The sequence below is a fragment of the Euprymna scolopes genome, chromosome 6 (assembly GCF_053919585.1).
Source record: "Euprymna scolopes isolate OS-2025 chromosome 6, ASM5391958v1, whole genome shotgun sequence".
NCBI lineage: Eukaryota > Metazoa > Mollusca > Cephalopoda > Sepiida > Sepiolidae > Euprymna > Euprymna scolopes.
The window spans coordinates 30,790,511-30,807,922 of NC_136487.1; the positions used below are offsets into that span (position 1 = coordinate 30,790,511).

Here is a 17,412-nt window from a genome sequence, read left to right on the forward strand (position 1 = left end):
ATATCAGAATGCCACCGATACGTATCGAAAATCGATAATTGAAAAACAACCGATTAAAAAAAGAAGTTCGATTTTGACTTCTATACAGCCTAATATCACAAGCGCATTTGAAAAGTTTTAGGTCCTCATGAAGCTATTGATTCAAACCTAATTCAGCGTTCGCTTGGCTTTCCCCGAAACATAACGTCAACAGTTCGGGTTCTGTTTCTGTCTGACTTAACATAAATTTCCGTTCCATCTTCAAAATAACCGTAAAACAGAGTGTTTTGTGCAGGTTTTACCAGGCTATGTTTTAGGATATATTTCACTTTTTTTACGGCTTTCAGAATTAAAAAAAAACCCAAACCTCCTCATTTTAAGAACGACTTTGGGAATAGACACACTCAACTTCTCCATAATAAGAACGTTTTTCAGAATAAACACCCTCAACCTCCCCATGTGAAGAACGTCTTTACTAATTCCTCGGTTGTGAAAAAATAGCTGCCAGGATTAATCTATGTTCGATGAGATACCTATTTTCGCCTCCTTCAAATTGTCGTCTACTACTTGAATTTTCAGCGTTCGGGCACGCGCGTCAAATTGAAATTGTAATTCGATCAACTTTATGTGACGTCAGACAGCAGCAGAAACCGAGCTGTTGACGTCATATTCCGGGGGAAGCGGAGTAAACACCGAGTTACGTCTGGATCAATATCTGCACGAGCAGTAATTTTTATTTCGGCACAAGTAGAAAAACCCAGCATATGAAAATTAACTCTAAATTCTATTACAAAACAGTGGCGAGTTCTAGATAAATGATACTTTTTGCGAGCGCAACTGAACCATGATATTTGACTTTAATTCAAGACATGATATGATAATAATTTTATGAAATCAACAGTATGTTCTTTAGTAAAACAGAGGCGTGTTCAAAATAAGTATTTATGTGTTGAGCACAACTGAACTATGATACTTGACTTTTGCATTTTAAACTTCGATTCGAGTCGTTGTATAAAGATAGTTTTATAAATAAATAGGATATCTATAAATGTAAAAACATATATATATATATATAAAAGGTAAAGATGGTCACACACTTTTTGAAGACACTTATTTTTAAAGTAAAATTTAAATGAGAATTTGAAAACTTTGAAGTGTCGAATATAATGATAAAATCATTTTTATTTACTTATTTGTTTTTGTAAGTCCGATATTTTGCTAATACATAGCCTCATCAGGGTCGAAATCCGGTTCGTGATTTTTTTCTCTTTCTTCATATTGGTGTTATGGCGAAGAGAAGAGAATTTACGTGCTGTTCCGGTGATTTCAAGTGTATAATGCTCCAATTTCAAGCGGGATTTAAAGTAAAGGATGGTCACACAATTAAAAAAAAAATTCACGAAGCGGACTTCATTTCATACTCTTCTTGTCATATATATATATATATATATATATATATATATATATATATATATATATGCAGTAGCGTCCAAAACTAAGGGATAACATTTTAAAACCTAATATTTGTTAAGAATAACAACTGTGAAAAGCTGAAATTTTGGTAGTCGTTATCATCATAACATACTAAAATTTGAATTATTTGCAAAGGATAGGAAAAGAATTATAACAAATGTGCATCTATTTTATAAATAGAAACGTCCAAAAGTAAGGGAAAAAATTGGGAAAAAACAATGTTAAAGTTTTGGATTTCCTCTAAAGATTAAGTCTTACTTAGTCATTTGTAAATGTTGCATAAGCTGACACCATGATGAAACGCCGAAAATTTGATTGCTCTGTGAGGTAAGCTATTGTGAAGCTACAAAAGGAAAAGCACACCATTAAAGAGATTTTAGAGAAAGTGAAACGTTCTAAGAGGCAGGGTTGTTAAACCCTACAATGATACTGGCAAAATAGTTAGTGTTTTTAAAACCAGCAGACCCCGCAAAAACTTCGGCAGGAGAAGATCGAATAATGCAGCGTATGTCATTACAGGACTGTTTTAAGTCTTACACAGAAATTCAAAGGGTTATAAATAGTACCTCATGTGTTAATGTGTCAAGACAGACGGTTTCTAGACGACTGCAAGAAATAGGGCTGTTTAATCGGACCCAAGGGAAGAAACCACTTGTTAGTTTGAAGAATAAGAAGAGATTAGAGTTTGCAAACAGGTATGTAATTTGGACATATGAAAATTGGGCAAAAGTATTTTCAGTGATGAAAGCAGGTTTAATTTATTTGGAAATGATGAAAAAACAATGTAAAGAGACGTATTGGTGAAAGATTATTTGCAAAGTGTACTAAGAAAACTGTCAAGTTTGGGGGCGGACGCGACATGGCATTTGAAATGTTTTCTAGCCAAGGTAAAACGCCCCTGTTCGATTATAAACTCTAAACTATGTCATTTTTAGATTATTTTTTAGGTACTGATAGTTTGCTATTTTTCCCCTAGGTATATACTGTCCATACATTAGTCTGTGTGTGTATGTGATTTTTAAAAGATTGAAATATCATATAAACGTGAAGCGATTATAAATATTAATACATATATTTATAAGGCAAACCTTAGCACATTTCTCTTAGGATAAGTGCTATCCTTTGAAACTCCATGGAATCAGGAAAATTTTTATGTTTCAACTTTTATTCGTTGTTGAATAATAAATTACTTTAAATGCTAATTTTCAGTTTAAATTGAAATTCTCTCTCTCTCTCTCTCTCTCTCTCTCTATATATATATATATATATATATATATATATATATATATATATATATATATATATATATCCGTGTGTGTGCGTGTGTATTTAAACAAAAGTTGTTTCGTTCGGTTTGATTTTTTTAAATATTTTTTCAACTTTTCTGATAATCTTTTTACTGTATGGATCAAAAGAATTGATATAGGTTCCGCGTGTAATTTGGAGTGTTTTTGTTTTTTTTTCGTCTTTCAAAGATGAACATTCATGAGGGTTGTGTGAGTATTTGTGCGAAGAGGGCTGGGAGGTTTGATTATATGGTGGTAGCGATGAATGCGTGCAAGCTGTGTGTGCCAAATGTGGAGAGAGGGGTGCCCAGTTCTGTGATCAATGTTAGGTCAGGTAGGGACGGCGGCTGTCCTAAGAAAGGCATTCTGGTGTGTTTTCGCTGGATTGGAATGTGATTTGATTAAGGTCAGGGGTTTTGCGTTTTACTGTATAGAGTTTCAAATATTTTTAACTTGTTTACGTTGGTTTAGTGGTATATTTTTTGTGTTGGTAACAAGGATGTTTCTTACCTCGGAGAAGAGGCACTTGTGTTTTCTTTTTGTAAATGTTATAATATTGCCTTTGATTCTGTATAATGCATGGTAAGGAAATGTGACAGGGTAGTCCTTGTATAACTGACGTAACCAATATCTATTGTTGTAGAGCTCCACTCTCTCAAGAGGCATTTGAACTAATAGATGGCGTTGGTTCGTTCTAGTGGTTTGAGGTAAAAGGAGAGATTTTTGTACTACTAGATTTTGTGTTTTTATTATTTTTATAATATATGATCAGAATAATTTTACTGTTGTCAGTGGGGAAAAAATATCTATGGATAATATTTTATAGCTATTTCCTCCAATTTTATATATATATATATATATATATATATATATATATATATATATATATATATATGTGTGTGTGTGTGTGTGTATATGTGTGTATATATATATGCATATATCTCTACTACTATTTAGAATAAACTTTGTTTTTTTAATTTTATTTCAGTAAGTTTTAAGAGATCAAGGGAGCTAACTCCTCCTTTAGCTAACACGATTGCGTTACGATTTAAATTTATATCCGATAGCTCTTTTAAGAATAGACGCTGTTCCCTTTATGGCTACTATTTGTATTTCGTTACAGCTTGGCCTTCCAGGATTGCTTCTAAGTATTTCTGAAGATTCTTTTTATATTAAGCTAATTGCCCTATCACAACCAGTATAATGTTTATTTCCTTCAGAGACTATGTCATTTTTAGATTATTTTTTAGGCACTGATATTTTGCTATTTTTCCTCGCTCAGCTCTACTAAGACCAAAATCGATAATGAGCGCAGATCTTTCGAGCTTATTCCACATTTCTTTCTGGCTTGATGGCTTTGTTTTTTATTATATGCTCACTTGTACATAGAACACGATAATTTTCCGTTTGATGTTATCGGTAATCTGTCAAGTAGCATCTCTTTACAGATCTTCCAATGGAAGTATTAACATACATTATTGTTACGGACAGTATAAAAGCCACCTGCCAATAAGATTGGACATCCAGATATTAGATGGCTTGGGCTCTCAACCGCAGAGTGGCAAAACCTGCATTGTCCGTTTGCTTGTAGGCCAACTATTGTTTTTAATCCATTTGTGAGTAAGCACTAATCTTGACTGGCTACAATGAGTCTTCATCAAATTAAAGTTTCTCGCTCTTGAGCTATTGGTGTGAAACATCTCTGTCTATATACTGCTGGTTTAGCTTCTCCAGGAACTTTCCTGTTCTTTTATGTTGTTGCCATCTTTATTTTCTCGTGCTATCTCGATTTCGGTGTATTTCTTACATTTTATTTTCATGCCATCTGTGTTGTTGATTCATCATATACACCGGCATTATTTTTCAGTATGACGCACCCAAAGTTTTCAGCAAGTTTTGTGACTGAGATTTATTGTCATATCTGTTATGCTTTTGATATACTGCTCCATGCTTACTATGGGTGCTCGATAGTTTATTTCAGTGCGACTGAGGCCACCATCTTTTCGTGATAGGTATATACTGTCCATATATTAGTCTGTGTGTGTATGTGATTTTTAAAAGATTTCGCACGAATGTACATTATATGTCTGGGAATGTTCTTAGTGTTTTTTTGAATGCTGATAAGGGTCAACAACCAATAATGCATTTGGGAAAGGAATACAGCCTTGCGTATAAAATCAACAGTGGTTCATTTGATAAGACTGGGACGCGTTCAAAATGAATGTTTTCTTTCAAAGCACTATTGAGCCATGATACCTTACTTTTCTACATTTAAATTTAATTCAATCATTAGGTATAATTAATTTTATAAAACGGACAGTAGAGTATTTGATAAAACGGGCGCGTTTGAAATGAATGTTTTTATAGAGAGCATGATTGAACCACGATACTTGAGTTTGATATTCGAAAATTTAATTCACGCTAAGAATAATTTTATAAATGAATAGGACATTCTCTACGGTGCATGGTAGACTACAATGTATTGTGTACTACGTCACTGGCGGGAGGTATGTGGAGTCTCCTCCCAGCACACCACATGCTGGGAGTCCCCAACTAGCGTAGGCAATCAATCGATTTGATTGCAAAATGGACGATTTTGTCGATTTCGACAACAATAAAATTATGAGGGGCGGAACATTTGTTGATTCTCATTTAATTCCAGACAACCTTCGCAATAAAACTTTCACAATAACACTTTCACAATAAAACTGAAAAGGGAGAAAAAGGTAAAATGTTGCATGTATTATATGTTTTTAATCACGTGACTGAATCAACCAATTGTTGACCACCTCATACTCATGTGATACTAAACTTTACCTTTTAAAAAATATTAATCACTACAAAACAGCGATTAAGAATGCTCAACGTACTTACGTCTTTATTAGTTTGGCAATCATAAGGATTTAGCCGTACTAGTTGTTCATAAAGCGCTAAATCATCTGGAAAATGAATGTCTTCCTTTGCCCTCTTCGATACTGAAAGTAGAGAAACACAATATCATCTGTTAAAAAAGTTGCTGAATATTGGGTCTCCGTGCAGAGTGAAATAGCAGTGACACTTTCTAATAGTAGGTTGGTCAGATTATAATAACTACTGATGGGACGATTCCAAACTTTTTCACCGATTCCTATGCAATTGCCGATTATATTCTTAATTCCCGACTCTGATGCAAATACCGATTCTGATTCCTTTAAAACGTTGTATTAAGAATCAGGGTGTATCTTAAAGAAACATACAATATGTACCTATTTTCATGAACGTAAAAATACTCTTGTAAGGTGGGGGGTGATCTATAGATTTTAGTTTTACTGATAGTCATTTGTCTTGGATCCCTGTTTTAAAGTGACACTATTATTGTTTCATCCGGTATATGGCATTTCTAAAACTCAAAATAACTGATAGTTGCCAAATCTGCAATTCAAGAAAATAGAGTTCCTATTATCAATGCCTCCCCACGGAACAGCTTTAGACACCAGGGTCGTTGTTTAACGTGGAGAAAAGGAACGAAAATAAAAATTGTCTCAGTCGTGAAGGATTGCTCATCCACTGAGAGAATTCAAGAAAATAGAGTTGCTGCTTCTAAAAATAAACGCCCAATATTTATTACATTTTTTGTCACTTCTTTGCATTCGGAAGCTTTATCAATATTGAAGAAGCAAATCTGGCAAAAATTAAAATTATTGTTGAATTCTAATTAATCATAAATGTTAATTAATAGACATGGGAAAACTGCCACAAGAATGCTTTAAAAGTTTTGGTCCAATATCTATAAACTAACGGTATAATATAAAAACTTGATTCAGTAATTAGTTTACCATAAAATTTACACATGTTAGCATTCTAATTAGTTTCCTAAAGTAAATTATAAATTCAAGGAAAAGTTCTTCAGAGAGTTTACTTGCCTTCTCATCATGGCGAATCTTCCTTTTTATCTATAAAGTTTGGGAAATATCACCATTTAGTGATTTCTTTTCTAATTTTTCCAAGGTTAAGAACACAATTAAAATACTAAATTCGTAATTTAGTCATAATTCGAAACCCTTTTGCATCTCAGCAAAGTCTATCTACGTTGTCTGGTTATTACTAAAATGGTTGACTATTTAGGACTCTATTTATCTCTGCTTTGTTTCCAGTCTTCTTCTATTTCTCCTTGCCAAACAGTGCACGTTCATGAAAGGTGTGGCTGGGGTTGTGCAACCCTTGCTTCACATTTACACATTCAACCATTCTCATAGTAAGTGTCCATTGTTTCCGAGACTGAACGGAGACGTTTGCATCACAACCATAACAACTGAAAAATTCTCTTGAAATAAGACACGATCAAATGAAAATATTTCATAAAAATGCAGATTCCTTATTTTTCTCTTGCAAGCAACTAAGTCCCACCCCTTTACAGTAGAGATCCCTAGGTGCAAGAAAGCATTTTACTTCAATAGTTTCTTCCCCAGAACTGCAAGTTCCTGGATATGAGCTTAAATTATATCCAGTGGTGAGGCCCCAACTTGCGGGCTTTGGGGAGTGTGGAGCCACCCATTAATTGTCATTGCTCTCAGGTTCACTCTGACCCGGAGTGGTAGTCCCTGTTAGGGTCCCAACTATGGGTTAAATAGAAATCTACTTAAAAACAACAAATATATTCTATTTAAAAAAATTTCTTCAAAATCTTTGGATTCGGCATTAAATAACCTGAAAAGGGTTGATATGCCGTAAAACAACAACAACCAACCAATCAACCAACCAGAACTGCAAGTCCTTGAAACTCTCTTCCGGGATTCTGCTTTCCCAACTGTACTGATATGCAGAAGTTCAAGTGTAATGTGAACAAACATCTTTCTACTCATCTCTCTTCATAATGCTCTCACAAATTATGTCCCTGATAGTATCCCCCTACTTCAAAGTGGCACTGTGCTTTGTTTGGGATGAAAATTGAATTTTAAAAAATTCGAACTATGTTCTGTTACTTTACCCAATCACAAATCTGTATAATATAAAATTATAATTGGATTTGGAGTGTGAACTGTAAATTCAATGAATGGGTGAATTTGAATTCTAACATTTTTGTTATTTTGTAATAATAGAAACAATGAAATCTACTTAAATGAAAATATTAGACATGTTAAAACTCACCTTAGCCTTTATTATCGTCGGGCGTTATAATAAAGTAAACGATCGATTGAGAGATTCATTCAGTTTAGTTAAATATTAATTTCTATCGTATTATCTGAATTCTTCGAACTACTTGAGTGTTATTCTTACAACATTTCGGCCGATGTAACTTCCGACCATTTCACGTGTATCTTGTCTGGAATATTTCTGTCGAATTCGGAAATTTGAACGAATTCCGTGGTGCAGAGTACTTGGAAAAATCAATAGTAAAAGTGATATTCTACTGAAGATTGAAGGTTCAATTCTCAGTGTGGGTGACCGAATAATACAATTGCGAATTAATTAAAAACTATAACTCATAACGAAACAAGAGTATGTTGTACCGGGAAGTAAATGAAGGGGTTCGTTTGAAATTCCGTGCACATTCCTGGATTCAACAAAAACATTTCCGAATTCGACAAGATACACCTGAAGAAGGTCGGCGGTTAGATCGACCGAAACGTTGTGAAAATCACAGTCAAGATGAGAACAGTAGTCCGAAGAATCCAAATAATACAAATAACCAATTCTCATCTAAAAATTATTTTTATTACCCATTGTTTTTATTTTCAATCAAAAACAACTATTTGTAAAATTTAAAAAACAAACACGCTTCATATACATTGAAAAATAGTATACTAGTATAATACTGGGTTGCTTGGTTGTTTTTGTTTTACGGCATATCAACCCTTTTCAGGTTATTTAATGCCGAATCCGATGATTTTGAAGAAAATATTTTAATAGAATATATTTGTTTTTTGCAAGTCAGTTTCTATTTAAACCATAGTTGGGACCCTAACAGGTACTACCATTCCGGGTCAGAGTGGACCTGGGAGCAATGGCAATTAAAGGGTGGCTCCACACCCCTCAGAGCCCGCAAAAATATGAATACATCCGGGTGCTTTTTCACAAGATTATGATTAGCTTGTGTAAGTCATAAATACGGACTGGACTTGGGAAGACATCGAAAGGTATGTTACAAACCTAGGCTTAAGCATATTTTTTATTACAAAGGTCTAAGAAATTATCAAGTGTAGTCATCGTTTGTGGAGGAAATATGGTATAATTAGATTATTTCTGAAGACTGTTCGATAAGAACCTGTTTACATTAGAATTCAAGACGTCAGCAAGAAAGCAAGAAAACGGAAGAGAGTTCCACAGAGGGGCAGTTCTAAAAAAGAAGCTTTGTTCATGGAATGCACGTTTAGGTGTCGGCACCGATAGAGAATGGAGAAATTATTGATAGTAGTTTTGGGTAGACGAATGGTTTTTGTGAAAGACTGACAAAAGGGAACCATAGATTGGAGCTTAGTCGAGCACTTACTATGAAAATAGCGATAGAGCAGAAAGAGTCTCGAAACGCCTCTTCTGTGGAAAACGAGTTGCAAAGAAGAAAAAAGGACATTGAATACTAGTTTACGAAATCAAGGCAGGAAATGATGCTCTGGGCAGCTTATCCCCATATGTGGAAACAGTGCCCCATACTAGGACGTACTTGGCTCTTATACAGGTGGAGGATTGCATCGACAGTGAGATATCTACTGGAGTGGGAGAATGATTCCATCATTTTTCCAGCTACCTTGACAACGGATTTGATGTATGTGCTCCATTTCAGATCAGGAGTATATATCAAATCAAGAAGCTTGTCTAATCATGGAACATCTTCGAAACAGGAACGATTCATTTAGTTAAGGGTCAGATGAGGGTCAGAACGTTGATGTTAAGAAATAAGTAGAGAAGTTTGAGAAGACTAAGAACCTCCGTACATTAAGGCGACTTACTAGATTGTATTACTCCGTGAGTAGTCAATACTACTCAGCTACTCTTAACAAACTTATGGCGTGTTGGCTGTTTTTGTTTTTCGGCATATCAACCCTTTTCAAGTTCTTTAATGCCGAATCCAGTGATTTTAAAGAATTTTTTTAATAGAATATATATTTTTTTCAAGTCAGTTTCTGTTAAACCAATAATTGGAACTCTAACAAATACTACAATTCCGGGTCAGAGTGGACCTGGGAGGAATAGCAATTAAGGTGTGGCTCCACACTCCCTAAAGCCCACAAGCTGGGGCTTAACCACCGGATATAGTTTAAGGTCATATCCAGGATCCAACAAATCTATGCCTTTCAAAGGCATATGAAAAATAACAAAAAGAATAAAATTTTCTCATTTATTTATAATTGAATTATTTGAAATGTTATCGAGTTGGTCACTTTTTCAATTTTAAAAATAAACAAACAATCAATGGTGGATATTTAATATATTCTCATGTAGAACAGAATAAATAAGAAATGCAGCCTAATAAGACTTTAATAAAATATACAATCCGTTCTGCAATCAAATCATTTGAAGCACAAATAAACTTAAATCTATTTTGTACTATTTTACAAAGTGAATGTTCAATAGATTTCGTTTTGTCGGCGTTCGATGAGATGCGAGAATGATGCTTTTAAACCTTATTTTCACCTCAAACAAAGCTATGAGACGTACTGGGCATTATTTTGTACCGTGTCTAATAGGGGACTGTTAGAAACTGCGCAGCAAGATATCTTTTCAGATTGCATTTTCACTTCTGTGGGTTAATTCAGTAAGAGAAAACATGAAAGAGGAAGGGAATTCCAAATTTTAGCAGTCCATGTGAAGAAACTAGATTATAGCACATTACATTAAATTGCATGTTAAACAGGCACACGCATAAATTACTGTGGTGATGGGACTGAGGTTGGAGCTTGGTATATAATTTGAGGCTCTCTTTTGGATTCTGTCTAAGAGTGAGATACCAGTGATAGATGCACTAGCTCAGATGTCTCAACAATAATTCTTGTTTGAACATGATTTTGCTGATGGTTTCTTACATTAACTGGATCTTAATCTGTAAGATTTTATCTGTAGCGTTCATAAACGGACAAAGATCATGTAGCGCCGAGTGAAGAGCGAATTAGTTTTATTGGTAATTTTGCACGTTGTATTTTTTAATGTTTATTATCAAACAGCAAAGTCACCTCGCATATCATCCGACAAAAGAAATACGGCTGGACATTCAGGATTTAACCTGCAAAGAAATAATACATAGACGAACATTTACGCCCACTGAATTTAGTGGCAATGTAGAATGTACCTGTGGTGTAATAGCTAAACTACGGGAATACAATTGCGAATTACTTAAGATTCTATCCGGCCATGACTGACGTAACGATAACATGGTAACCCGTAGATTAAATAAACCATTCAGTTTGAAATTCCATACAGAGTCTGACACGAACGGCTACTAATGAAAATTTAATCCTACTGTATAACTGGACGTAAACTAAATATAATTAGATCTTCCTTGGAGAATAGGACTATTCAGATGGATATACATTCCGGCAAAATAAAATTAATGCGGGAGTGTTTTAGGGATCAATCCTTAGACCATGATTATTCCTGATATTCATAAACGACCTACCTAATAATATTGTGTTCGAGATGGGTATATTTACTGATGATACAACGCTCTATAACATGCAATATACATAAATCTAGACAATGACAGGATCGTTCGAAAAGAAAATTTTTTTTACACAGTGATCACCACTTATCAAGGCCCGGAAGCCACTCAGGGATAAGAGTTATTGCAAGTACATTACATTAGTGTGGAGATTTGATGAAGTGTTTACTTAAGGAGGCGGTTCATTAGGAATTTGTTAACATTGGACTTGAAGACATCCAAGTTGTAGTCCGGTGCGAAGCAGGCAGACAGAACAGAGTTCCACAGGCGTGCAGTTCTAAGAAAGAAGCTTTGTTCATGGAATCCGCGTTTTGATTTAGGCACAGATATAGAGTGGGGGAAATTTTTCACAGTGGATTCAGCTAGACGGGTGTTTTTCGTGAAAGATTGGCGAGGTGAGACCAGAGATTGGAGTTCAGACGGGCACCTGCCATGGAAATAATGATAAAACAAGGATAGGCTCGCAACGTCTCTTCTGTGGGAGAGGGGTTGCAGGGTAGAGAAAAGGGCATCCCCCACTAAGCCACGAAGTCTATTTTGTACTCTCTCAAGGCAGGATACGCTGTTTTTAGCAGCTCCTGCCCAGATATGGCAACAGTATTCCATCCTTGGGTGTACTTGGCTTTTATATAGATAGAGAATTGCATCAGTAGTGAGATATCTTTTGGAGCGGTAGAAGGATCCCACCATCTTTCCAGCGACCTTGGCAACAGACTTGATGTACGTGTTCCATTTCAGATCAGGAGTAAAGGTCAAGCCCAGAAGCTTGTCAAAACACAGGGCCTCACCCAGACGAGAGCCATCCATCACAATTGATGCCAGATGGGGATCAGAGAGTTGATGATGTAAGGATAGGAGTTTGGTTTTGGATGCATTAAAGGTAACCAGCCACATCTTCCCCCACTGAACCACGTGCTCGAGATCAGAGGAGAGAGAATCAGACCTCGAGACTGTAGTAGAATGGGGCCGCAAATGTACGGGTTACTTAATATTTAATGCTAGTAAAACTAAGTTGCTCTCCTTTAACAATTACAAGAAGCCTCTTCAACCGCCTATATCTATGACAAATAACATCCTATCTGAGAATTCTTCTTTCAACCTTCTCAACCTATCATTTGCAGGCATTATGAACTGGAACAAATACATTGAGGACATTGCGAAAGCTGCTTCAAATAAGGTGGGTTCCCTCTATCGAGCTAGAAAACTACTCACACTTGAGAGTACTTACAAGATAACCATTGGCCCATGCAAAGAGTATTGTTGCCACATCTGGGGTGGTACATCTACCATTAGCCTTTCCCTCTTAAATAAGATCAAAAAAGAGTTGTCACTCTAATTGGTCCCACTTTATCAACTAAGTTCCAACCCCTGTCGCATCGCCGCAATGTTGTATCTCTGTGCCTGTTTTACAAATATTTTAATGGAGTATGCTCTGATGAACTCGTTGCGCTTGAGCCTTTTCGGCGAACATATATCCGACAAACCGGTTTAGCAATAAAATCTTACTCCTTGAGGTCTCTAAATGTCATAATTTTAGAGCAAAATGTATTTCATGGAGGAATGGTTTTAAGAATCGTAAAAGAAAAACGAAAGCAAAAAGTAAGATATAATAATATTATTCAAAATATAATTATGGCTGATATACTGGTTAGCGGTTTATGATACGAGCTTAGAACCTGGGCGGTTCAAGTTCTGACCCTATTTGGTCCAGTGAAATACTTTCATCGAACCCACACTTGATTTTGTATCTAATGCCCTGAAGAGGAAGTAAATAAAATATAAAAAAAATATTGTCATCACATTTGAATTGAAAGAATCAGCATCAACTGGAGCTGAAAGCGAATTCTTGGCGTAGATCACAAGCCTAAAGTTAGATATAGCGATAGGGTTAAAGCTTGGCGTATACATCTCCATCACTTGAGAATCTTATTAATGACGAACCACTTTTTTGTGTTGACTAAATCTTGACACAATTATGGATGTGTAGCATCAACTAAAATTGATGTTTACGTCAAAAAAAAGAAAATTTTAAACGTTTAAATAAAAAAAAAAAACATTAACTAACTCTTTAAATATTATAATGTGTGGATAGTTAATTGGTATTAGAACCAGGAATTTAAAATATCGAAACTTTGGGGGTATTGGAATTGTAAAAACATGAGCATTATTTCCGAGTTCCAAATTTTTCATTTTGTTCTTAGTCGAAACTTAATTTTTCATTGTCATGATAAAATAATAGAATGATAAATATTTATTGATTTCAAATTACAAATAAAACTAAAATCTATACATTATTATGAATTAAAATACTAATTAAAGGCAAGAAAATGGCACGGTATTAATAACACAAGTAACAATGGCACATGTAACAATGCAACGAGTAAAAAAATAGTAAAAAATGTCACAGGTGAAAAATATAGATCAATCATTAAATTACAATTAAAACTGAAATATATTGATTATTATAATGAATTAAAATACTCATTAATAGCAAGAAAAGTGACACGGTATTAACAACACGAGTAACAATGGCACATGTAACAATGCAACGAGTAAATAAATAGTAAAAAATGGCACGGCTGAGAAATATAAATGAAACCTCACAATGAGTTTATCGGATCATTATTTTATACCAATCTTTAAGACAACACAAAAGAAAGAGTTGCTAAAATAATCAAAATATGTGATATAGCTCGCTACAAGTATACTTTTATGACAATATGGGCACACGTTACACAGAGTTTCATATTAATCAGAAAATTAAAAAAAACAAAAAAACAACACGAAATGTTTTAAAAATTTGAAAAGAATCGAAATCAGAATTGGTAATTGTATTGGAATCGGAAATTCCGAACGATATCGATGACTGTATAGGAATATGGAAAAAAAATATTGAAATCGTCCTATCACTACTTTGTATACAATAACACGTTTGCATCACTTAACATCTGAATCGTTTTTATTGTATTTTAAATGGTAACTATTTATGAAAATAAGATAAAAATGCTTAAGATCTTAAATAAACATAAGTATTTTTTTTAATCAGAGTCGTATTTTCAAGGGATGTTTTCCAAGAAGTTCCAATTTAATCCAGTCCTAAAATAAAAGAAAAAGGCAAAACTTACCCATAGGTTGGCACAACATTGTTCGTCTCAGGCGATTATGCAAATGATATCTAATCCAGTCCTACAAAGTAGAAAGAGATGAAAAACTAAGAATTCCAAGGCTCAATCTATAGTGAAAGGTACGTCGTTTAATTTCATAATTTAAGAGTGAATGACAAATGGAGATTAAAAAGCGAATTTCCTCCATGTCAGATTTGTCAACACCTATTATAATAAACGATGATCTTATAGCACCAATCAAAACTTTTAATTGCGATTGTCGTTGTGCTCTCTTATATTAGATAGAAGATTCACCGTTTGCATAGAAGTTGATATTCGACTAGAAACATAAATATGACGTGGCATTTAATTTATACATCGAATCATATGAAGCATTTATTAAATGGCAAAAACGGTCCACCGTTTAAAAATTGATAAATATAACCGCCATCTATACTGGCCCTGGGGGTCGTGGGCATCGAATGTTTACACTGACCATACTTCGTAAGTAAAATTACATACATTTTCCCTGGCAAAAGTGCATTGGAAATCGTGGTTACTATGTAGAAAAATAAATTCAAGCGCACCAAATGTACTCTTTTTATTGGTACTTAAATTCTATATAATTATCCAGAATTTAGAAACGATGCATAAATAGAATTCAGCGTAATAATAAACTGAAACTAATCATTTAATAAAAATCATAAAAAATAATTAATTAACGCACCTTTCTAAACGAATATGCAAATTAGTTATCTTCACAAAGTCGCTCGTGTATCCATCACTGAGTCTATTAAAAAGTTCGTTTTAATAAGTTTTAAAGTTTTAAAAAAATCGGCTTTTAATATCAATGTCAGTGTTAGTGTTATCAGCACAATTAGGAACGATAATTTCTCATTATGTTTTTTCATATTAAACTGTATAGATTTACGGATAGAGTTCACATGGTCTCGTAATATTTGAATATATATATGTGTGTGTGTGTGTGTGTGTGTGTGTGTGTGTGTGTGTGTGTGTGTGTGTGTGTGTGTGTGTGTGTGTGTGTGTGTGTGATGAAACCAAGGTATGATTGTGCTTTCCACATATCGGAGGCACATTCTTGGCTTTAGTGATGTTGAACTGTATTGATTGGTGTTACGGTCGATTATTGTTCCAAGTAATTCTAACTTAAACTATAAAATAAAACAAAACATAATCGAAAGAATAAAACTTACCGATGATTTCTTCACTTATTCGGCTGATAAAGATATTCTAATAATATCAAATAGACAAAAGAATTTTGACGAAAAGAATGCAGACTTTCATTTTATATTAGTAACGATTGGCAAGTCCAAAAGCGATATCAGGTTTCTACCGCCCAAATACGTGCATGTCTTTCGATTTGAAAAACGAATCAACGCAGGATGAAACAAAATAACGGATTTCTTCCTTGTACGTTTTATCCCCAGCTAATTTCAATTACTGATAATTCAAAAGTAGGAACTAAAATTGGCACTGAGATTGCATTTCTTTATGTCGTATAATCGAGGGTGGGGGTAGATTCAATGGTTGTATACGCGTGTTAAAATGGATATGGGACTAGAAAGAAAATGAACTTCATAGCTGTGGCATTGATGTAAAATTGTGAATCTTAAAAATTATCTATTGAAAGGTGAGAAAAACATATGAAGTTAAAAGAAATTGATTAATATAATCCACATCCTGATTAGTTAGGAGTGCCACAGGTGTAAACTATTGACTTCATTCCTGCGTGGAATCAAGAAAGTTATTTCATGATTTGAAGAGTTCAGAAGTAACACAAAATGAAATTCAATGCAAAACATATAAAATATATTACGAAAACTGCAATAAAATATAACATAATAAAATAACAATGTTGTTTTAGATTTCCTGATATGCTGTAAAAGAAAATAAGCAAAACACACTCCATTATTTAATACTTTCAGATATGAACAACGTGATGCAAGTGTTTTTCTTTCAGTGAATATCTGAAGTAAGCTTATCCCGTACCATAGTTAGAGTCTCATAATTGGGTATTTTCGTGAACAGACTTAATTCATCCAGAGTCTCAGTCTAGTTTAAATAAATAGGAGCATTGTTGATAATTTCGAAGTTAAAAACAACTTTTATTCTAACAATTATTGCATTCGACATTAAATAACTCGAGAAGGTTAATTAAGGTGCAAGTGTGTTTCTTTCAGTTAAATATCTGACGTAGGATTATCCCGTACCATAGTTAGAGTCTCATAAATGGGTATTTTCGTGAACAGACTCATCCAGACTCATAGTCTAGTTGAAATAAATAGTAGCATTGTTGATAATTTCGAAGTCAGCTTGAAATCTCGACAATCGATGCAGATTTGCCTGTGATCGGGACGCTTATATCTACCAGAAATCGGCTCAAGGGATGACATGCTGAAATCCAGGCGCTGACAATGGGCGTTACTGCAATAACATCTTTATGAATTTTACGAGGGTCCTATAGGTGTGGTAGCTTTGTATAATGCTGAACTAACTGCCTGTATTGGGCAAGATATATTAGTTAAGCAAAACAGCATGCTACTACAAATATATATGGAAATATTAAACAATGTTACCATTCATTCTAACCAGACGGTAAGGCGCAATTTGATTGTAAAAACAATATTAATAAGAACTAATTATTGATTTGTATTCCTTAAAACTTGACACAATAATGGATGTGCATGTCATAAATGTAAAATCATATATGTTGCAGTTCATTTAAAAAACACACATTGTCACCTGGTCAAAATGATAAGACCACTTTAATAAAATCGGCTAGTTTTGAAAAAATGAATACGAAAAGCTTTCTATGTTACTAATAGCAACTTGTTAGTGGATAAAAACATCTTACTAAATTATAAATGGCAAAAGGGAAACCATTATCAGAATTTGAGAGAGGAAGGATATTTGAGCT

At 34.2% G+C, this 17,412-nt stretch overlaps 1 protein-coding gene across 1 annotated transcript in view; it reads right to left on the reverse strand.

Moving 5' to 3' along the window:
• The window catches only part of LOC145278131 (uncharacterized), a 28,534-nt gene extending 12,794 nt beyond the window's left edge, over positions 1-15,740 (reverse strand). Inside the window, exons 1-3 of the mRNA XM_080130411.1 lie at positions 15,689-15,740; positions 14,496-14,556; positions 5,613-5,713 (exon numbers count right to left, since the gene is read on the reverse strand). Of these exons, the coding sequence (XP_079986537.1) occupies positions 5,613-5,713; positions 14,496-14,514 (120 nt within the window). The 5' untranslated portion in view covers positions 14,515-14,556; positions 15,689-15,740. The remainder of the gene's footprint in view (positions 1-5,612; positions 5,714-14,495; positions 14,557-15,688) is intronic.
• Positions 15,741-17,412: the final 1,672 nt, after the last annotated feature.